This window comes from Podarcis liolepis (assembly GCF_965112155.1).
Source record: "Podarcis liolepis genome assembly, chromosome: 11".
Taxonomy (NCBI): domain Eukaryota; kingdom Metazoa; phylum Chordata; class Lepidosauria; order Squamata; family Lacertidae; genus Podarcis; species Podarcis liolepis.
The window spans coordinates 52,603,606-52,627,127 of NC_139565.1; the positions used below are offsets into that span (position 1 = coordinate 52,603,606).

At 44.3% G+C, this 23,522-nt stretch overlaps 1 protein-coding gene across 4 annotated transcripts in view; it reads right to left on the minus strand.

Annotated features, from left to right (window-relative positions):
• The window catches only part of RAB27B (RAB27B, member RAS oncogene family), a 109,407-nt gene that overhangs the window by 10,214 nt on the left and 75,671 nt on the right, over positions 1-23,522 (minus strand). For all 4 annotated transcript variants that reach the window (XM_083466305.1, XM_083466306.1, XM_083466307.1 and 1 more), the window contains 2 exons: positions 3,833-4,004; positions 455-540 (listed from right to left, as the gene is read on the minus strand). In XM_083466305.1, coding sequence (XP_083322431.1) covers positions 455-540; positions 3,833-3,985 — 239 coding nt within the window. In that variant the 5' untranslated portion in view covers positions 3,986-4,004. The remainder of the gene's footprint in view (positions 1-454; positions 541-3,832; positions 4,005-23,522) is intronic.

The following is a 23,522-nucleotide window of genomic DNA, read 5'->3' on the forward strand; positions in this document are numbered from 1 at the left end:
CAATGGCACAATGTGCCTAACTTTAATATAGGAACAAGGCAGTGGCCGCTTAAAAAAGGAGGGGGGACTTGTAAGCGTGCGTGTAATTAAATATCGAGAAAGGAGCGCATAAGTCTGTCAGGGAGTGAGGATTCTGTGCCTGGAAAAGCTCAGTGTATCTCCCATTTGCAATTCAATTTCCTCAGCAAAAAGAAATGGAGTAGGGGCTGCTGTGCACTGAGTTGCGCGTCATGGTATGGTCAGGAGGGGGGAATGTGCCATGCTGACGCCAGTCCTCTTGGTGAAAGTAACACACCCACATGTGCTCCAGCAGGTGAACAATCTGCTCTTTCTCCAGTCTCCCTAATAACACCTAACCTGCCTAATCTGAAATGGCCTAGCAGGATCGAATGGAGAACCTTTCATTTGCTCTTCCAGTGATTTCTGCTTCAGAGACGATGTTCTTATGCATTACCTTTCTTGCCCGGCTGTGTCCCAGAGCTGAAGATGGACCTTAAAGGCTTTCCCAGGAGAGCCATTTGACCCCCGGCTGTTGTATACCTGGAACACACCAAACAAAGCTTAGATGTTTATTGAGGCAGAGTGGTGACTTGATACGCCTTCCATTAAGGCTGAGAACAACATGGCTGAATGGCAGGATAGAGAATACAGATGGATAGGGGGGGAGAAGTCATCAAACACTGGAGTGGTCATGTAGTGGTTGTTTTTGTCACCAAGAGATGCCTTGGTCATGCCCACAGAATGGAAGATGAGAAGATCCCGAAGGATGTGCTCTATAGGGAGCTGGCTTCAGGCACCAGGCCAGTTGGCACAAGCAACATCAACCTCAACGTGTGGGAATCCCTTGCAGATACAGTCGGGTTGTGTATCAGTTGCAGTGACCAGAATGACCACTGGGAGGAGTGCAGAGAAGAAACACCAGGGTGCATCTGCAGCAGCACAACTGGGCACCTTCATCTGCCCCAGCTGCAGCAAAACATGTATCTTCTGCATCAGTCTCTATAGCCATAGCAGGCACTTATAACCTTCAAGTTTGACTTCACCCCCAGAGGTGCACCCTTCTATTGTCTCTTGAGATAGATAGATGGATGCAAACAAGAACAAGAGCATCCTGGATGTTACCAATGCCATGCGTGCATGATGGCAGAGAGAGGGCTGGTGTAGAATGGATACAGTATTAGACTTGGGCTGGAGAAACCTAGAATCAAACCTAACTTGGGCACAAAGCTTATTTGGAGGCCTTGGCCCAATTACTCTTTCTCTGCTTATTTTCAGAGTTGAGGTGATGAGAATACGAGGAAATCCTATGAGGTCTGGGTGGCGTACAACAGTCTGTTGCTACTGAACGAACTAAAATAGGAGTCTGACCAGGGGATCTAAGGATGGATGACAATTTTGTTCATAACAACTCACGCAAAGGCTGCACTATCAAAGTAAAAGTGTGAATGAACTGCTCAGGGACTGACTGGTGCCTAATTGCTAGGAATGGGCACACCATTAATGAGGTGCATTGATCTTCCTTTGTCCTTTGCCTTCCATGAATATCTGAACACCAATTTCATTCATCTTGGAGCACAGAGATGGAGGTAGAATGGTGTACTGTCCCATATCCTTTCAAAAAATCTACCAACCCCCCAGGCCAGATCCAAAGAGTTGTGTTCTGAGCTCCATATCTGTAGCAGGGGCTCTGAGTGTCGCTGCCTTCTCAGAGTAAATCCATCACGTGCTGAACAAGCTTCTCCTGAATCCTGGGAGAAATTCAGGAGAATCTTCTGGCACAGGATAGGGACTATCAGTTCAGGGGCATGAAGTTGGAACCCCCAACACAGATGTGGAAGTGTAGCTGAACAGCTGTTTGGATACCAGAGAACATGAAGTGGTTGTTTAGAAAAAGGAATGTTATGTGCCACAGTAACTAGAAGTTATAAATGAGGCTGTGCGCACATTACCAGGTTAAAATGCAGCAAGGTCATTCTTTTTCACAATTCAGATGAAAGCTGCTTTGGGGGCAAATGTATCAAAACGCAGTATTTCATAAGAAATGACGGATAGGTGCAGGCTACAAATGGATTGTGGATTAAGGAGCACACTGGGTGCAGAGTAAATAAGAGTGTGTACACAGCCTCAGTTTCCCACAAAACTAACAGGATATAATGAAACGAGAAAAGACTTAATGCACGGCGAGTCAGCAATATATTGGCTTGACCTTGAAAATGGTTACACTGATATATTACAAAAAAATAGTATGTATCTGTGCAAAATTGCACATATAAAAGAAAACATTCACAAAAATGCCTCTTTTTTGTGGACGACAAAAAAAATAATCCTGTGGCAAAGGCTTATTACAGCTTGTAAGCAAGAATGCTGGCTTTTGTCGATTAAACCAGCCTTTATCAACCATGGGCCCTACAGAGAAGCTGACAAGTTGTGTTCTGAAACATCTGGAGGGCATCAGCTTGGGAAAGGCAGGATTAGATATTTAGACTGCAGTCCTATAACCAGTTAACTGTAAAGAGGGATGGAAGATCTTTTAATTTTGGTCCTCTTGGTTTCTTAATTTGCCAATCCTATATTCAGTTCTCCACATTGCTGCAGCAATTTGTAAACTTTTTAAAAACTAAACCTCGCCAAAATTCTTCAGCATTTTACTGTAAGCTTATTACACATTCATGTATGCATTTTTTGACTAATGTACACACTAATACAGTGTACTTCTGTACTTCATTTTTATGCACACTTTTACCTAATAAATAATTTTTTCTAAGCATTGTTTGAATGGAGAACTGGATCACAAAACTGGGTACGTACAAAATTTGAAGGACAGTTGTTTCAGTTCTTGTAATGTTTAGGAAAATGCAAATTTGATATGTGCATTGCACTGAATTCTGCCCCCATCCCTACCTGTGAGTATGTTGCATTGAACCCAATGGGCCTTACTTCTGAGTTGAATTGCACTGTTCATACACTGGGAAAATCTGTTTGGATAAGGCAGTGGAATGGTGGCAAGCACATGGACACTTCCTAGAATAGCAATCTCATGTGTGGTTTGTGCTATAAAATCCCACACAGTCAAAAGAAGTTTCTCTCCGTTCTGACCCCAAAGTACCACCTCTGACAGCTCAACAAGCCAGCAGAAGAATGGCAGAAGGGTTTCTGGAGCTGCATAGGGTTTCCATATGCCAACCAAAGTTCCTATACCGTGAAAAAGTTTTGTAATGCAAAGCTAGTTCACATTTCACTCGTATGGCTGTTAGCAAGTCTGCATTGAGAACATCTGGTTGCTTCAAAGATCAAAGTACAGTCGTAATTCGGAAGTCAAAAGGAGTCTGTTCTGGAAGTCCGTTCAACTTCTGAAATGTCTGGAAACCAAAGCGCGGCTTCTGATTGGCTGCAGGAAGCTCCTGCAGTCAATTGGATGCCATGGAAGCCCTGTCGGATGTTCGGCTTCCAAAAGAACATTCAAAAACCGGAACACTCACTTCCAGTTTTCGATCGTTCGGGAGCCGGAACGTTTGACTTGCAAGGAGTTTGGGAGCTGAGGTATGACTGTACACACAGTTCTGGCAGAACAGTAGTCAAAAGTATGTACAGGATAAAGTTAAAATGAAACAATACATGAATGCAGACTTTGAGTGGATGAAGGGTTTGGACAAAGTTGCACGACATTCAGATGAGCGCTACAAAGGCTGACAACAGTGCCTGGAGGAGAGTAATTGTTGCAATGCTAAGGATAGCCAGGTTGCATTTAAATATTGGGAATGTTTCGTATCTTAATGGGACTTCCAGAAGAAGAAAACTTATCTTTTTAACCTTATATAGAAAAAAGACTCACCACCCGCTTTTCCCGGAAGTCAATTCCTACTGTGGTGATGAATTTGGGGTTGAACTTGTTGTCGGTGTATCTGTACAGGAGCGTGGTCTTCCCAACCCCAGAATCCCCGAGGGCAAGGAGTTTGATCAGATAGTCATAGTCCCCATCAGTCATAGTGCTGACCTTGATGAACCTGCAGAACAGGGACAGAAAGAGAGGGGGGAAGATCGGAATGAATACAACAAGAAAAACCAGAGACACAAAAACTGGAAGCATCCTGAGTTCTACAGCAAGTTTAACCCTCTTTCCCACTTAGCCGAAGCTTAGAAATTATCCAGCTATGCTTTCTACACTGTGCCTTCCTTTACTGAACCATGAACCAGGGAGTATGTATTACAACCAAACTTTTAAGACTCTCCCCTACCACACCCATCAGCATTTTTTCAATTAGAGCTCTTGAGACAATAAGATTTTATTCACTGTTCCTCATGAGTTTCATAACATTGTTTTATTGCTGCAGTGGATTTCTTGCGGCTGTTGTCAGAGCTGTATTTCAGCTTGGGAGGGGGATGTTTTGGTTATTATACTGTGTTTAATCTGAAAGCTGCCTTGAGTATGCCTTTGGGCTGTAATTGTGCGACAGATACCAAAATAAATGAATGCATAAAAATTATGTTGGCACCAACATTAATAACAGTGTAGGCTAACTTGGGTACCTTTTAACCAGTACCTGAAGGTTTAATGCTGGTTTTGGAGCCCGGCTAAAGGGGAGACCACATTATGCTTCCCTCAAATGTGGCCACAAGGAGAGAATTTCTTCCCAAATGGCTGTCCTCTTTGGTTCACCGATCACAGCTCAGATAGAAAATTGCAAAAGGAATCTGATCGATCTCATCGTTTGTTTTCTAACATACTTTTATCTGCACTCATGCTCTTGGAACGGGAACAGAGCAGTCTATCAAACGCAGGAAGCCCAGGCAGTTTTAAGCAGTGGGGGAGAAGAGTCACACTGCCCAACAACTGCTGATGGAAGGGAAAGACTGCCCAGTGAATTGCCCTTTTGAGATTAATACTCCTTTGTATCTGATCTCTTTCTGTGCAGATAGTGCATTGAGTAGAAATCATCCAGCAACTCCCTTGCTGGTTTTTGATGTCTGAAAGCGGTTTGCAAAAGGGAGAAGTCCAGTGTGCATACTTAGGCCCTGAATATAGGGGGTTCACTGCTCCAAGATGTAGCAATGGCAAGTGGCTTACATGATTTTATTTTTAAGGATTAGACAATCAAGGTGAACAACACTTTCAGGGGTTATATATTTGTCCACGCTACCTAAATGGAACCTTCATGTTCAGTATATCTCCAAGAACATGGGTAGGCAAACTAAGGCCCGGGGGCTGGATCTGGGCCAATCACCTTCTAAATCCGGCCCGCAGACGGTCCTGGAATCGGCATGTTTTTACATGAGTAGCATGTGCCCTTTTATTTAAAATGCATCTCTGGGTTATTTGTGGGGCATAGGAATTCGTTCATTCACCCCCCTCCCCATATAGTCCTGCCCTCCACAAGATCTGAGGGACAGTGGATCAGCCCCCTGCTGAAAAAGTTTGCTGACCCATGTCCAAGAACATCAGGACCTATGGACAAGCAATAGAGAAGGGCTGTTGCCTTCATGCCCTGTTTCAGGTGTGTGTGTTTGTAACAGACAAGCGCAGGCATAGGCAAACTCAGCCCTCCAGATGTTTTGGGACTACAACTCCCATCATCTCTGACCACTGGTCCTGTTAGCTAGGGATCATGGGAGTTGTAGTCTGAAAACATCTGGAGGGCTGAGTTTGCCTATGCCTGGACGAGTGGAACCTGACCAACAAAACGTTGCAGACTCCTGTTCAGTGCTGCAGCCAGCCATGCCTTCTTTCAAAACATTCCATTCTACCATTTTCTATCCATACCTCTCAAACTCAGCATTTTGTAGCCACTGAACAGGCTCAGTTCTCATTGAGCGATTATTAGGTTTTTGTCTCCTTGCCCCCCCCCAAAGATTCCACCCCCACTTCTGCAAATCTTGTGTTTCCCCTGAGCAGATTCTACCCCTTTGTTTCTCAGTAGCCTTTATTTGGGCCACATCATTGTCATAATTCAGCACCAGAGTTATTTATTATTGTCTACCACAGAACCAGACTCTCGAATAGCTGAATACACTGACCGGGTTCACAAGCCACGCCGGCTTTGTGCAAATTTCTAATTATTCAACTCTTTTCCATGCCCCTCAAGCTGAAGTTGAAACATTCAGAACAGTCTTGTGTCCCGGAAAGGAATTTAAAGTGATCACAGAACAGATGACGGGGCTTCTGACATCACACAAGGCGCTTACGATTTTTAAATAACCAGAAGACTTGACAATCTCCCTCTTGACAAAGAAAGGCGAGTCCACTCAAACATTGTAGACAGATTGTGGGAAAGGTCACTGAGCAAATTCTGCCCACTGAAAGATTGGGTTTATTCCCACCTGAAAACCAATGTTCTGATTTCTGGTTCTGCAGAAACAAGTTATGCTAATCTCAGCTTGCACTTCAAATAAAGAGATTGAGCTGCTGGAGGCTTCATCACATTACGGTACCTATTCAGACAGTAAAGTCTGACATCCTTGCCTTGCATGAAGTACCCTTAGCCAGATATTTGCACCTACGGCTTTTGTGCCTAGTTAGTTTTAATCAACTGACTTCCTCTGCTAAGCCTGAAACTAATTACAAGCCTGTGAGGCCCCAGTGAAACCCTGCCTCTCCCCCCCCCCCCCGGATCACCACATCCTTTGCTAGTGGAGTCCCTATGGTCCTTTCGGAATTGTAATCCAATTCGAGACATGTTCTGAACAACTTTATTACTTTTGTCCCTGACAGCTCATTCATCTTGCTGTTCCCTCTGCTTAAGAAAAAAATGGATTGAATTTTGCACAGATTATGTAACACACATAGTCCGCCACCAACATATGGTGTGGAAAGGAATAGTCTTCTTCCCAAAACACTGCATATAAACAGACGGGAGGTAATAAAATTGTAATGGCGCATGGGGGGAAAGCTACCAGAAGCAATCTTCTCAGGAGACAGAATTCTCTTCTCTTCTTCTGTTGGCTAGGTGTTTTCATTACAATGTAATAAACAGAATCATAAGATTGTGGCACTGAAGTCATCTTAGGTCTTCATGCACAAACTTTGGGGGAGCAGGTAGGGGTGTGTGTGTGTGTGAGTGTGTGTGTGTGTGTGTGAGAGAGAGAGAGAGAGAGAGAGAGAGAATATCTGGAATTCATGATGCTCAGAGAAATGCTAGATGGGATTCTGATACAGGGAAAGAGCCCAAGATAAGTGTAGTAGTTGGGAGTTACTCGTGCGTAATCCTGCCCCGTTTGGGCATTAGATTGCCTGGTTAAACCCTCCGGACTGCACAGCCCATCTCAGCGTGGCTGCCCTTAGTCACTCATAGAATCTGTCTGTGGGCGTTTCTTAAAGCGCTGCCAACATAAGAGCTGTTTGACGCCCAAGCGTCTCCGCCTCTCACTGCGCGGGAGTCTCCTGCGCAGGGTGGGCATGGGTAGCGGGGTGCCTGGGCTCTCCTCACTAACTTCCAGCGAAGAGTCCTGGAGCCCCTGCACCTCCCTGTCCCGTTGCTCTCCTGGATCCCTGGTGTTACACTTATTCCCTTCCCCTTCTTCCCAGCTGAGTCTCCCCCTAGCGCTAGGACCTTCTCCTGCAGAATCAGAGACCCTCTCCTTCTCCCGTGCCTCTGATGTCAGTTCCCTGACAATAAGGTAAGGTTTATCAAGTTTAGCTTCCCACTGAAAAAGCCCTGAAGCAATTCACAACCAAGTAAAAAAGCCACAGTAATAAAATCACAGAAATATTATTAAAAACAGATTTAACAGTACAGTAATATATCATTAGGTAAAGGTAAAGGGACCCCGGCCGTTAGGTCCAGTTGTGGACGACTCTGGGGTTGTGGCGCTCATCTCACTTTACTGACTGAGGGAGCCGGTGTACAGCTTCCGGGTCATGACTAAGCTGCTTCTGGCGAACCAGAGCAGCACACGGAAACACCGTTTACCTTCCCGCCGGAGCGGTACCTATTTATCTACTTGCACTTTGATGTGCTTTCGAACTGCTAGGTGGGCAGGAGCAGGGACTGAGCAACGGGAGCTCACCCCGTCATGGGGATTCGAACCACCAACCTTCTGATTGGCAAGTCCTGGGCTCTGTGGTTTATACCACAGCACCACCGTGACCCCATAATATATCATGCCTGCTCTCTTCCTGGCACTCTCCAAATGTCCATTTGAAGGGGCATACAGAGAAGGAAGGGTCTCAGATGATATCCAAGGTCTGGACAAGTTCATATGGGAAAACGTGGTGTTTTGGTTATAGTGGCATACACTTCAAATGCCCCTGTCTTCCTGGGACAGTCGTGGAATTATGAAAGCCATCCCAGCGTTCGATTTGATCCCAGTATGTCCCTGGATGCCCCACCAGTGCTGCCACTGCCAAGCTGGAGTTGGGGGAGGGGGCAAATGAGGAAAAATTAACAAAGCTGCCCCCTGCCCTCACCGCCTTTCCTGCTCTGGATGCAGGTGGTTGGCAAAGCTTTGGATACGGCGGTTGCTCCACCACAGCACTGCTCTCAGTCTTAATGCTAAACAAGCAGTTTTAAGAAGGATCTAAACACAAGCACTGGGTCGTTTCATCCCCAAGGGGCTGAACCCCCATTAATACTAAAACCTACCATAGCAGCTTTATTGTGCTAACAGCACTGTGCAGATTCAGCTATGAAGGTAGGTGATCAAGAGTTTTCAGCATGAGTTAGCATGAATACTTGAGGAACAGCAGAAATAAGTCCATAGTAAACAGAAGTCTGGCATGAATGCAAGTTGAGTTAGTAACCTCCGAGACCCACTTGCGCCCAGCAAATGTCCTCTCCTAAAAGTTATTCCACGCTCCCTTCAACTCACCCCCACAGTTTACCTCGGTGCTCTATATTCCAAGCAATATCCTCCCCTCCAACCACAAACCCCCAAAATGGTTCATTGCACACAAATAGACACTACAAATAAAAATGCTTCTTAAAAACTATGTAACATCAGAGTTCTAGCATCGGAGCTATGCCTTCTCAAATTTCTTAAACACCTGCAATCTATGCACCTGAAAAAGGAAGCCAACATATTTTAAAATGTAGCAGTATGTAAAAAGCCCAGCAGTATGTGAATTATTTAATCTGCCAACAGTGAAATGTCTTTAGAAAACAGGTCATTCAACTATCACATCCTGCTCATTTTCCTGGTCAGCTATGCAAGCAACAGTTTTTTCATACAGGGCAACTAGGCTCCACATTTAGAAGCTGGTTAGGAAAGAATAAATGCTCTTTCGCAGGTGGGCAGCTCAGCAGAGCAGCGAGAAAGAAAGCCATGAAAAACTGTGTTGTCCTCTAATCTCCTGAAACATATTCTTAAGAAAGGTGGGAATTTCACAGAAGTTTGTTAAGTATTGATTGCATACCTACGGCCTTTTATTCCTTTTTATTACAAATATCGAGTGCAGCACAGCCATTTCCCTTCTCTAAATGCTGTTCCTGACAGCTTAGAATCTGCCGCTCTGCACGCCTATAGAACCTTTTAGCATACAACACTAAAACACTGTTTAGTGTTACATGCATGGACAGCAGTGAGCCTTCCCAGACCCTTGCTGTTTGCAGCTGTGCTGCAGTAAAAGTTTGTAAGATCCGGCTTCTAGATAGAGGTGAACCAGAGGCTCCTCAGTGTGTCCAAACTTGGAGGAACCATGGTTGTTTTAAAAGGATTTTTTGTTCAAACAATGGCTTGTGGTCCTGGTTTGTTCACTAACCATACAGTGATACCTCGTGTTATGGACGGGATCCGTTCCGGAGGCCCGTCCGTAACATGAAAAGCCTGCAACTCGAAGTGCTGCGTCTCCGCAGGCGTGCGGCACGATTTGGCACTTCTGTGCACATGCAAAGCGCGATTTAGCGCTTTTGCACATGCGGCGAAACCCAGAAGCAACCTATTCCAGTACTTACGGGTTGCTGCGGAACGCAATACAAAAACACGCAACCTGAAGCGGATGTAACATGACTGTACTTTAAATCGGGCTTTCTCAACTTTGGCCCTCCAGATGTTTTGAGACTACAATTCCCATCATCCCTGACCACTGGTCCTGCTAGCTAGGGATCATGGGAGTTGTAGGCCAAAAACATTTGGAGGGCCGAGGTTGAGGAAGCCTGCTTTAAATTAACCAGGGTTCCCAGGGTCTGAATATAATGGGGAATTCCCTTTGCACTCCCTATGAAGGAATGGGTGTGTAGTTTGGGTAAGTACTGCTTGAACGATCAGTCACTGTCACTTGAGGCCCATTTAGCCTGTGCTCGGGTTTGATCTAGTGCACAAACTACAGCCTTTGTATACAGGGGTGACCTGGCTATGGTCCCCACACCTTGGTAGCCTCCAAGCTAGACTACTGTAATGTGGGGCTGCCCTTGAAGAAGGTCCGCAAACTGCAACTACTGTAGTGCAAAATGCGGCAGCCAGAGTGCTTACATGTTGCAAAAAATGTTTGTGTCAGCAGAATTGTCTACAAAGGTGTGTCTGTCAGGAGAAACTCACACTAAAATGCTTATGAATTTTAATGCACAAATGTTTAAAAGCACAAACACATGCTTGAAAAATGGAGAACCAAACGTAAGATTGTAAAAATGAGAAACTGAGAAAACCCAAAATTGTCTGATTCGCCCATTCCCAGTTGCAAATACGTTTTTTTTTCTATTTAGCTGTTGCCTGAGGGTTTTCTGCCCTCGCTTCCCTGCCAAGTTTCTAGTAAGATATTAATAATCCACCAGGGTCCAGATCTATTCCCATGTGTTTTAGCATTTCCAAAACCTGCATGGTAGCTACATGAATCACTCCTGTCATAGACTCCCATAAAGCAGTCAAGTCTTTTAATAATTACACAGCCCATTCTGTCAACTGTGAGCGACGGAATCGGGTAACCGTGGCTACAGACTATAAAATCATTGTTTAGGTAACGCACTACCCACCCAGTGCAGAAAAACTAGGCATTTGCCAATGGCAACAGGATTTGCTACTGAATCCCTGCTTAAGACATGGCTGTTAGTAGATCTCCATTCACACAACAGCAAGCAGAAGGGGGAAACATGCAAAGCCTAACGGCTCGGGAGCTGCTACTAAGGATCACACTGAAAGTAAATCAAAGCCATGAAAGCAGCTCCCAAGAGGGAGGGTTATATTGGAATTAAGATAGGCTGTGCAGAAACTCAAAACTACAATAAAATCAATCACGCTTGCTGTCACAACCTGAATAATTTAAATGTCTTTTTACAAGCATTTAAGTCACAAACAGACCCATTCTTCTCGGTGGCAGGTGAATAATCAGAAACACTGGTGTTAATTTCAAGGATGCCTCCTTTCTCCTCTCTGACTTTAGTAGCGGAACAGGCAGAAATTCAACAAACTCAGCTTCCTGGCCATACTGCATCTTCACAGTGGCAAAACCGGCATTTGGTGAAGCTAGGTAGGCTGCTGAATAGCTCAGTTGCTAGAGTGTGAGGCTCTTAATCTCAGGGTTGTGGGTTTGAGTCCCACGTTGGACGAAAGATTCCTGCATTGCAGGGGGTTGAACTAGAAGGCCCTCGAGAGCCAGTGTGGTGTAGTGGTTAAGAGAGGTGGACTCGTAATCTGGTGAACCGGGTTCAATTCCCCGCTCCTCCACATGCAGCTGCTGGGTGACCTTGGGCTAGTCACACTTCTTTGAAGTCTCTCAGCCTCACTCACCTCACAGAGTGTTTGTTGTGGGGGAGGAAGGGAAAGGAGAATGTTAGCCGCTTTGAGACTCCTTCGGGTAGTGATAAAGTGGGATATCAAATCCAAACTCTTTTTCTTCTTCTTCTTCTTCTTCTTCTTCCTCCTCATGGTCCCTTCCAACTGTATGATTTCATGATTCTGCCAGTAAACATCCATCCCCAGATACAAAGGAGGAAATCAGGGCTTTTCATGCCTTTAACAAGTGGATGAAGAACCTGTCATGATTCCACCAAGATCTTTTCCAGCTCTGCTACCTGAGATCATTTTCACTGGTGAAAACAAGGAGTAAACCTGGGACCATCCATCAACAAAACGTGCTCTCCCACTGAATTGTGACTCCTAAGGACTGTAGATTAGTGGCAAAGCATCTGCTTTGCATGCAGAAGGTCTCAGGTTCAATTTCCAGCATCTCTGGGTGGGAAAAACTCATTGTCCAAACCCTGGAAGAGCTACTGTTAGGCACTGCAGACAACAGGGAGCTAGATGGACCAATGGCAGCTCCATATCTTCCTATTCTAGCAATTATGAACATTCTCAAAGTGATATCCAAGTTTGCTCACGTTTTTCTGACAACATTCTTCCATAACTGCTAGGTTACAGACAAGATATTCCAAAGGCACGGTTTCCAAAGCAATTAGTGATGACCTTCCCCTGTTGTGTTTCTTCCTTTAAACATCTATTTTACAAACCAAGGATGATACGGCACAATCAATATGCCAATATGGAGAAACACCATGCATGTGGGAGCTTGGATTGAAGAGGAACACACAATCTCATATCACCAAGCCTTACTTGCATTGGGACAATGGGCTCTGTCTTTCAGTTTTTCCAACTCAGTCACATGGGAGAACAACTAATAAACAAATATGGAAGACTGCATAGATTGACAGAATTTGAAACTCTGTTACTGAAAATTAACCAAAAGAAATTAATAACTAATGTTCACGCAATTCTTTCTGAAATTAAACTTACTCATACACAGCCCACATATAACATTAAATGGGTGACAGACTTGATAAAATTAAATTATAATATCCAACAAGAGAAATGGGTTTGGTTGTTTAATAATATTCCCAGATCTCTGATGAGCACTACTCTCAAAAAGAATTTCTTCAAGACAATCTATCAGTAGTATCTTATTCCTCATAGACGAACCAGACTATATAAAGTAAATATGCTCTGATGAAGATGTGGATCATTAAGAGTAGATTATTAGCATATCTTCTGGCAGTGTAAAAAAAGTTATGGAACAGCTTATTTGAGATAGTATGAGAAAGCACTGTTTACAACTTGCCACACACTCTCAAAACAGCTCATCTTTGCTGTCTGAGATTGGAGGAGAGTCCAACAGACCTAGAAGTAATTGCAACTCTTCTAGAGACAGCCAGAATTTGCATCGCTAAATGCTGGAAGACCAAAGCAACCCCTCAACTGAAAGATTGGGTAGGGAAAGGATGCACCTCTCTCTCTCCTGATTTCCTGTGTATCTTGTTGTGTTTAGTATTTAATTATGCTAGTGTAGTTTCTAACGAATGGGGTAGGGTGCTGGAGTGTGTGGTCAAATCTAATAAAGTGCTGTTTTCTTCCCATTTGCTTCCAACCTGTTATTATTTGGACCCCCCTCCCACCACAAAAAAGTGCTAAGATGTCTGAACTAGATGACAATACAAAAGTGTTAATTTGAGCTTAAAGGTGTGTGTGGGGGGGGGGAGCCAGGGAGAATCTTGGGGCACCTAAAAAACGAACAAATTTATTATGGCATCAGGTTTTGTGGCATACAGTCCACTTTCAGGCATAGAATGCTATGCTCAGTTGGCAGATGTGCATATATGCGCCTGGGTGAAGTAAAGTAGGGAATGTAAACAGTGCAAAAGAAGAAAGAATATGAAATATAAAAATCTATGAAAGTCACAGGAACCCTGCTTAGGGATGACACTTTTAACTGAGTGATTCATGCTGTCTGCAGTCGCCCGGGCCTATTGCTTAGATTGCTAAAGGAACAAAAAAGCATGTTTTGGCTTTTATGGACATCAGGACCGCAGAACAACCATGGCAGAGACCTGGAAAATGATGGAGCAGATCAGTTCTAAGACTCAAAGCTGCAGCAACCTCCAACTAGGTTGAATATTACAAGTTTGGGAAAGGGGAGAAATGCCTCCCCTTTGCTTTTACCCTCCTGCATTGCATCTCCTTTGCGAAGTCTAGGAAAGAACAAATGCTTCATTTGAAACTAGTGATGTGCCCACAAATATGCAGTTAGAAAGATGAGCCAACTTCCTTTAGCATATGTCAAGATAGTGACACCTTCCCTGTCAAGGTGTTAAACCCGCAGCTGCTTCTGCAAGTTTTTAGAGCCTAATCGGTGGCGAGAGTGAAAAATACTAAGCGTCTCTCACGCAGAGAAAGGTGGGGAAAGGGAGTTTCCCCTTCGTGAGGCTGAAATCAGGAGTTAGGAGTTACCTTTTTTGCTTCTCTTTCTGGTCCTCCCCTTCACAGCCTTCTGCCAGCGCAGCACACTTGCACAGAGGAAAAGGGCACTCAACTCAAGTGCTGTATTTTGCATTAGCAAGAAATTATCACCGTCTGTGGATGGTATCTCAACAAAAAAAACCAAAGAATTAATCTTGTTATCTGGGAGGCAGGAAGTGAATGTTGACTTCCTGCATCAGTGCAAACACACAATGACGCATTGTCTGACACGCCATTTTCCCTTTGAGACCTTACTTGAATTACATGTATTTTCAACTCCCTCTTCAAGGTGCAAGGAGCAATTCCCTTGGCAGAAACTATGTATAGAATTGGAAGGATGGCTAGTGGGGGAGAAAGAGAGGCAACGCTTCCCACCATTGCAAGAGGCCTATCTGTTTGATCATTCGGGTTGCCATTTTCTGAACCTTTTCCAGCTCTACGCTATACTTGTTGAGGTGAGGCAACCAGAACTGTACACGGTATTTCAAAATGGTCTCACCACAGGTTTGTATAACGGCATTATGATGTTGGTCATTTTATTTTCAATCCCTTTCCCAACCATCCAAGACATGGAATTCACCTTTTTCACAGCTGCTGCACACTGGATTGGCATATTAATCAAATTATCCTTTACAACCCCCAAGCTTGCTCAGTTACAGGAACCTGCCTTGTAGTCATTGCCAGTTAGGAATCCTTGCTCTTGCGTGCATCAGTTTACATTTGAGTTGCATTTATCTTTTTACTACACATTCATCCAGTTTGGAGAGATCAAAATCAACCTTTTTGATTTAAGCACCTAGAACAATTTGATATTGTCATTACCCCTGGCTTTCTCACAACGTAACTCCTAGTTTTACACCGCTTATAAGCAAGTTAAAAAGCACATCCCAATACCAATCTTTACAGGGACTCTGCCTTCTATATTCTCTACAATGAGAACTGCCCATTTATTCATACTCTCTGCTTCCTATTCCTTAAACAGTTCCAGATCCACAGGAGAACCCCTTCTTATTATTCCAGGACTGGTAAGCTTACTCAGGAACATTTGGCAAGACACTTCTAGTCTAAGAACATACTGTTGATTGGATCAGCTATAAGCTTGCTGGCACTCTCAAAGAACTCTAATTGCTTAATGAGACACGTCTTACCCTTGCAGAAGCTCTGCTGGCTCTGCTTCTGAAGGACTGGTTATTCCATGCGCTTGGCAATTCCATCTTTAATAATCTGAGTTCTTTAAGAACTGTCAGGTGATTCCAATCTGGACTCAGTCATTTGTCAGTATGTAATTGGTCCATAAGCCTAGAACTCCATCTCTTACCACCATTATCTGCCTCAGTTCCTCAGACTCCCTTCCCGAGAAAAATTGCTCAGTTACAGGAACCTGCCTTGCATCTTCCACTGTGAAGAAAATAATTCATTTGCCTTCTCTGAAATCTCCTTATTCTCCAGTAGCACACCTTTGACTCCCTTGTCGTCCAAGGCTCCTCAATTTTTTAAAGCATTCTTTACTGTCTTCTTGCATTTCTTTTGTGAAAGTTTATGCTCCTCTTTGTGCTCTTCATTTAGACAAGGACGCCTTCTTGCCTCTGGTGATATATCTCTTATTTTCTACAACAAAGCTGGAAATTTGTGACCTTCCAGATGGTGTTGGACTAAAGCTCCTCTCACCCTCGGCTTGTGCAGTTAGGATCCAACATCTGAGGAGCCACAGTTTCCCATCCCTATTCCATAGGCTACTGAATGATAAAGCCACATTCTCAGAATGGGTTCTGCATAGCATTTTGTAAAGAAGGAATCTCATATTTTTAATGGTTTTAATGTTGAGCTGCATGAGTTTAGGCTTTCAAGAAAACTCTGGAACTAAGTGAAGAAACTGCTGCGATGCAAACTTAAAACAGAGGAAGAAAATACTCATTTTTTCGTAGAAGACTTCCCCTACTGCTGCTAAAACTTTTATCTCCCCTCACCCTTAACTTCCTGGAGCAACATTCCTGCCTCCTTACTGCTTTATGATCTTGTTCACCCCCATTCTCAAGTCATAGCTTTCTCCCTCTCACTTGACTTATATAGATTTAAGCGTTAAATGCATTCATTTCAGGGCTGTTGTTCCTCATTTCCATGACTACCAGTGACAAGAGACTTGGGATCCCCCAAACCCATCTTTTATTCCCTCCCCAGCCATTTAACCAATAAGCTACACCTAACTCAGCCTACCTTATTAATAAGCAGGACTCAGGTAACAGGCAAAGTGGAAATGCAGGTTCTGTGGAAGCAGAAGGAACTGCTATTTTGTGACTCAGCAGGACCTCACCTCTGGCACAATCGGCTCCACCTTAAAATGCTGAACCTTTCTGACGGGTCTGCTAGTCCACAAAACCAGTGAGCAATTCACCTTAAGGCAAAAAATAGCCCTACTTACAAACAAAACCACCCTGATTCCCACCACCCAACCCAAACTAAATCCAGATGTGTCTTCGGAATGGCTCAACAAGTGTGTAGATTGGAGGTCAAACCATCTCTGGAACATTACTCAAAAACAGGCATAGGATTTGGACACATGTTGACCCACAGCTTGGCTGTGGAAGGCAACACAGGTTTAGAAGTGGCAAGTGGGAAATGGCTGTGATTCACTTCTTAATCTTTGACCATTGTGTAGGGCTCTCATACGTTCAAAGCCAGAATTGATGTCCGAAATGTGGCGCTTTGTCCTGGATCTTAGGCAAGTCAACCACGTTTTTTTGGATGTTATTGTGTTGCATGTCCCAAGGAGTCAGCTGGCACCTAGGGAACACGCATGATTATGTCCTCTTTTTCTCTCTCTGTCTGTCCACCTTATCCTTTTTCATCACCATCTACAGAATGAACATGGGACAAGGGGAGATAACAGGCTGCATTGGGGGGAACCTGCAATTTCTCACCGGAGTGAGACCCTGTTTCTCCATGGGAGAACAGCATAACTTTCCCCCTCCTGGATCCTTTCTGCCATCACCAACCAACCAGCGCACCTATCCCCACCCTCATCTCAGACCTATTTGTTTGCTTGGCACTAATGCCACAGGTTAAGAAAAGGAAAAGAGATTGCAGTGCTTTAAGAGCTTGGAAGTAAAGAGTTAAGGTCCACTGTGGGAAGACAGACATAATTTTTTTTTTACAGAAGTAAAGCAACTTCAGAAACTCAGACCAGAGAAGCAATGGGAACACTGAACCCTTTCACCATCTGTTTCCCTGCTCCCATATGGTTGGTGGCTCAAAGCATGTGTTTGCAAGAGTAAGACCAAAGGGCAAGAGGAAGTGAATCTGAGGTTTGCCCACCGACACAGCTACAACCCATCTTTATGGTCACCTTTCAAATTAACATTCCTGCCATTTGTTTGCCAATATCCTACAACGTGGCTGTTACGTGTAATGTGTGCCTTGGCGTGTCTGCCTCGAGAGTTTCTGTATCTTGTGAGGGAGGGTGCATACCTGGGCTTTAAATAGGCGCCAACTACGCCCTGAAGCAGATTTTACAGGAGGCACAAACTACCCTAGTGTGTCACAGGAGGCAGGTACAGTCGCCATCCATCAGGAGAACTGCTCCTTATCATTGTGCAAACTTTCTCAAGGTCAAGGCTGAGATGGGCATGCAAACACAGCTATGTGCAAAACCTCTTGTACAGCACCAGAGGTTTTTTCTTTTCTTTAAGGGGAAGAATGACTCAGTCAAAGTTTAAAGGGCTTTTAAGGCCCAAACTAAGCATGCGGGGCAACTGCGTAGGTGTGCGTGCTATATGACATATACAGTGGTACCTCGGGTTACATACGCTTCAGGTTACAGACTCTGCTAACCCAGAAACAGTACCTCGGGTTAAGAACTCTGCTTCAGGATGAGAACAGAAATTGTGATCCAGCAGCGCGGCCGCAGCGGGAGGCCCCATTAGCTAAAGTGGTGCTTCAGGTTAAGAACAGTTTCAGGTTAAGAACGGACCTCCAGAACGAATTAAGTACTTAACCCGAGGTACCCTTGTATTTGCCTCATTCACATATAAAGTAAGGATGGGTGCTCCTCTTTATAATAAAATGTTGAGGATGCAGAGGAAGGGAGAAAAATTCATAGCCCTTCCCCTGCCTCACCCTGTTGTACTTCCTAACATTAAAGAAATTTCTCCTGCCCCGACTCCGATACTGGAAATGAACCAGGCAGGAAGAAAACTACTTACAGTTTATGGAGCTCAATGAGATTTGGCAAGGAGGGGCACGTTTCTCCCCACTCCCCCATTTGTTAAGTAAAGTGTAAAGAGTAGACCCCCCCCCGCAGTTTAATGTGCTTTTCACCTCAAGTTTGACCCTTACTTTCATTTTTTGGAGGGCCAAACAAGACATAGAGTTAATTGTGCAAGTGCAATCAACACATTATGCAAATAACAGCTGAAAGGAAGCGCGGATGGGATAAAGAGAAGTTTAATTCCTTATCTCCCTTTTGCGGTCCAGAAAAATAACCTCATTTCTACAGCTGCAACACGCACTGCCATCCTGCTTGAAGGTTACACATTAACTTCTGACATGAATTGTGGCTTGTGTGTGTGCGTGTAGACGTTTTGCTGTGTGGCATCAGAACCTACTTGCATTTGCAAGAAACACTTATCTGGTTTCTGAAACCTGAACCAGCGGCGTCTGGTGCTCGTTGGGGCTGCTGGGGCAGAAGGCAAGGAGGCCAACACTAGGTGGCAGCAGAGTCAATGCCAGCTTTGTCTCCCTCCTTCCCATTCCCGCAAGTCAGTTCTACATGGCCAATACTGAGACTGAAGGAAGCAGACAGGCAATGCTACCATCACCTGGACTGATTGTAAGGGGGCTGGCTAATGGCAGATCAAGGCTGGTATGGCACTGCCTCATTCACTCTAGTGGACCAACCTCCATTGTTTCAAATGAACCTCCCACTTATGCCCACAGAACCATACCTGAAGGACCACCTCCACCTCCATCGTTCACTGAGGTCCAGCTCTGAGGGCCTTCTGGCGGTTCCCTCACTGCGAGAAGTGAGGTTACAGGGAACCAGGCAGAGGGCCTTCTCGGTAGTGGTGCCCGCCCTGTGGAACGCCCTCCCATCAGATGTCAAGGAAATAAACACCTATCTGGTTTTTAGAAGACATCTGAAGGCAGCCCTGCTTAGGGAAGTTTTTAATATTTGATGTTTTATTGTTTTTAATATTGTGTTGGGAGCCGCCCAGAGTGGCTGGGGAAACCCAGACAGATGAGCGGAGTATAGATAAATGATTATTATTATATAGCTTCAGAGAGGTGATTTTTCCCTCCCCCACTCCTCCCAGTCATGAGGCTGCTCAGGTTTCCCCACCACACACACACACAGCTGCTATTTGCAAAGCAAAAATGTACGCATTAACCACATTCATTCACACTATATAATTCAGTAACCAAACAGGTCAACATTCACACAATTAATGTCACCTCTGGTCTGCAGAGTTGGGATCCAGCAGCTCAGGCCCTGCCCCAGGACGCCCCATTTCAGGGCCTTCTGCGGGTTGGCACCAATGAGTATGCTGCTTGTGGCACTTCCACTTGCTGATATATTCAGCGAGTGGAAACAGGGAACTCCAGAACAGGCCTGCAGAACAGAAGGATACTTCCACCCAATCCACACAGATACATATGCACAGAGCTTGGCACAAAAGGGGTTTGGTTTGTAGTAACCCAAAGTACTTTCTTAAACCTTACAGTCAATACGAGTCTTTAGGCAGGATTTTTCGCCAAGCCTAAATGAACAGAGTTACGAAAGCTCATACCAAGAACTAACTTAGTTGGTCTTTAAGGTGCTACTGGAAGGAATGTTTTTATTTTGACTATGGCAGACCAACACGGCTACCTATCTGTAACTGGAACTATGGGTAAAGTTCTGAATAAGAATGAAATAACTTCTATAGCCAGACATCCTGGGCTGCTGTTGCTTCACACTGCACTGTAACTTTCAGGTGAGAGATAACTTCATGCTCTGATCATTTATAGAAAGGCTGGGAACCTGTAGCCTTCCAGATGTTGTTGTACTCTGAACTTCAAGCCATCCACAGTTTCAATTGTCTCATGCTTGAAAGTCATGAATCTGAGAGGATGGTGTGTTGTTTTTTGTCCTTCTGCTTTCCCTTTGAAAATCCAGTTTGCTGTTGAACCGGAACAAACATCAACTGGGTTTTCTGTGGATTGTTGAAATTCAGCAATAAACAGCACGTTTTCTTGGGGAACGTGGCAAGACAAAATAAAAATAAAATTTTCTCAGACTCTAAATCACAGGGCAAATGAAATTGTGGAAGGGCCCTGCATCAGCCCTAGCAAGCATGGTCAATCATCAGGGAGTATGACAGTTTTGTAGTCCAGTAACATTGGAGTTTTGACCAAACTGCGGGAGGCAGTGGAAGACAGAAGTGCCTGGCGTGCTCTGGTCCAGGGGGTCACAAAGAGTCGGACACGACTAAATGACTAAACAACAACAACAACATTGGAGTGTCCCAGGTTCCAAACCTGCTTTGCATTCTTGGGCTTCCAAACACAACACTCTTTCATTTCTATTCCGTTTTTTGTCTTTCCAGCTCCTTACATAAAGGTAATTTAATATCTTTAGCAAGTCGTTCAGTAGGAAGTCTCTGATCCAGTTCACACCCTCCCAAGCAACACGCAAGCGTAGCTACAGGCTACATTTTCCTTTCACTTCGGTGCTTCACTTTGTTATCTCAGAGGTTTCTAGCCTCTGAAATACATCCGCTTACTGCAGCTGTTCCCCTACGTGGGAGAAAAAAGAAGTGTGTTCTCAGGCACACCATGAGCAGATGCTAAATCCACCTCTTATCTCTTTGTTACTCCAGTTTTTTGAAAGGCGGAATGGGAGAGGTTTGACCTTGCTCCCTCAGATACGTCTGCCAATAATGGCAGCCCACTTGTTTTGTCTTTGATAACTTCGTGGGAGCTAATCGAGAACTGAACCCATCCAGAACTCCGTCGTGGTTCCACTTCTTGGCTGCTATTACAACAGGACTTGGTCAATAGTTGAAGGACGTCAGAAAACGGTTTTTATGTAAGTGACTAGTTAAGAGCATGTCAGGGAGAAGAGGCATTCAAGAATACTTATTCCCTCCCATCTGCATTCTGCCAGGAAATGGGGAGAAAGATTCACCTCTCCACACTCCTGCGTTTGCAAATCATAATCCTATTGCTTCTCTGCTGCAGATCCTGAAGCAAACTTTTGAGGGTAGAGGAGGGTTACCAGCTACTCCTCCCATGAGGTCTCTGTTCCTGGTGGCCGGCCAGTTATCCATAGAAGAGAACAGGTTTTCTGCTGCAGCAATGCTCTAAGTGTAGCACTTTATTCCCCACCTCCCAATAATGAATGGCAATCATGCACTTATGTAAATGTAAGAATGTAAAGGACTGCACTCAAGCCCCCACCACTGGCATGGGGGAGAAAACTGTTTTGTGAACCGCAGCCATTAAGAATCAAGCCTGTTTGGTTCCATCTCATATTCAGTTTCTTGGTCACACTTGTGTGTGATATTATGCTGGGATTCTCTCTCTCTCTCTCTTTCTCTCTCTATATATATATCTCCTGGATTGTGCTTTCAATTCGTAATAGACACCAGTCTTTAATAAAAATAAAGAGGGTGCCAGGTTATGCAATTTAATGCACCATGTTCCATAAAACATTTATTTTAAATTAAAATATGTATCTTCTGAACAAATATGCCTTAAGTACTTCTAGTTTCTTTGCTTCGGTAGTCATGCATGTCAGCATCAGAAACGTCAAAATATAATTTCCACTGGTGCTCTGCCTCTACTACATTAATAGGAAGATTTCATTGATTTGTCAAAATACTGCCTGGTCTGGAGAACACATGCTCCACGCAGCTACTGCTAATGCTATGTACTGTGCAACCTTATAAAATTCAGCTCAACAATTTGTTTTCCAGGTCAAGTTGAAATTTGGAACTCATTTATGCAAAACACAGAAGGTTAAAAATTGTAATGGTTAATAGTTAACTATTGTTATGGTGATTTACTATATCCTTTGTTCCTTTGTTTTTTCTATTTTGTCTATTTCTTCATGGGTTTTTTTTAAAACCACTTTTGTGTGTGTTGCTAAATAAATAAATAAATAAATAAATAAATAAATAAATAAGTTGCTTCCTCCGCCAATCTTCTCATAGGTTTTCAGTGGCAAAAAATCATGGGCACGGCTGATTTCTAGAGAAGGAAACTCCAAACATGGTATTTGTTCCACTTTAATCACTGTTGTGAGCTTCAAGGTATGGCAAGGTATGTGAAATCAATGTTTCAAAATCCTATTCTGAAGTGGCCAGAAGATGTGTCCTTAGACTACAGCACAGTTATGGTATGGAGACATGCTGGTGTGGTTAGAGAGGCCGGCTGAAGATCTCACTGTTCCAGGTGCCCATAAAAAATCCCTAGCTCAGGTGGCTTTTAAAAAGGAATGGACAACTTCACAGTGATTAGGTCTATCTGGAACAGAGGTGATGAGCCTCAGCCCCCGGGGTCCAAATGCAGCCCTGCAGGTCTTTTCACCTGGGAATCTCTACTTTGGCAACCACCCCAGGCCACATACCCTGCCCAGCCACAACCTCGCTTCCCAGGACACACCCATCAATAGGCCTTGCTTCACATTTTCCTTGACTGTTTCTGCCTGGCTGGACGGTGTCTCTGAACTCTGATAATGACTCTTGCTTGTCTGGTTAGAGGATTAAGGTGTAGGGCTGGGTGGGTAGGTGTGTAGATCAGGCTTCCTCAAACTCGGCTCTCCACATGTTTTGAGACTACAGTTCCCATCATCCCTGACCACTGGTCCTGCTAGCTAGGGATCATGGGAGTTGTAGGCCAAAAACATCTGGAGGGCCGAGGTTGAGGAAGCCTGGTGTGGATAGTACCCTAATATACAGAGGTAAAATTTACATTCATTGCTCTGTCATTTGCCTCGGGTCCTGCCCACCACCAACGTGTGGCTTCTGGAAGCTTGACCAGAAAGGAATGTGCTGCTCAGGCTGATATAGGTCCAACCCCAGCCCTGGATTTTCAAAACCACCAAGTCTAGAAGTCATTTATCTCTGACTATCGGATAAACCAGGGGCAGTTGCTGCCTTCGTGTCTGGTTTGTGAGCTACGCAGAGTCATTTGGTTGGCATCTATGGCAAACAGGATGCCGAACTACAGTAGATGAGCCCTTGATTTGATCCAGCAGGACTCTTTCATGTCAGAGATGGAGGACCATGATGCTCTCCAGATGGTCTTAGACTCCAACTTCCTACAGCTCCAATGGTTGGGGAGGATGGGAGTTGTAGTCTAACAACATATGAAAGAACACAGTTTGCCCATCC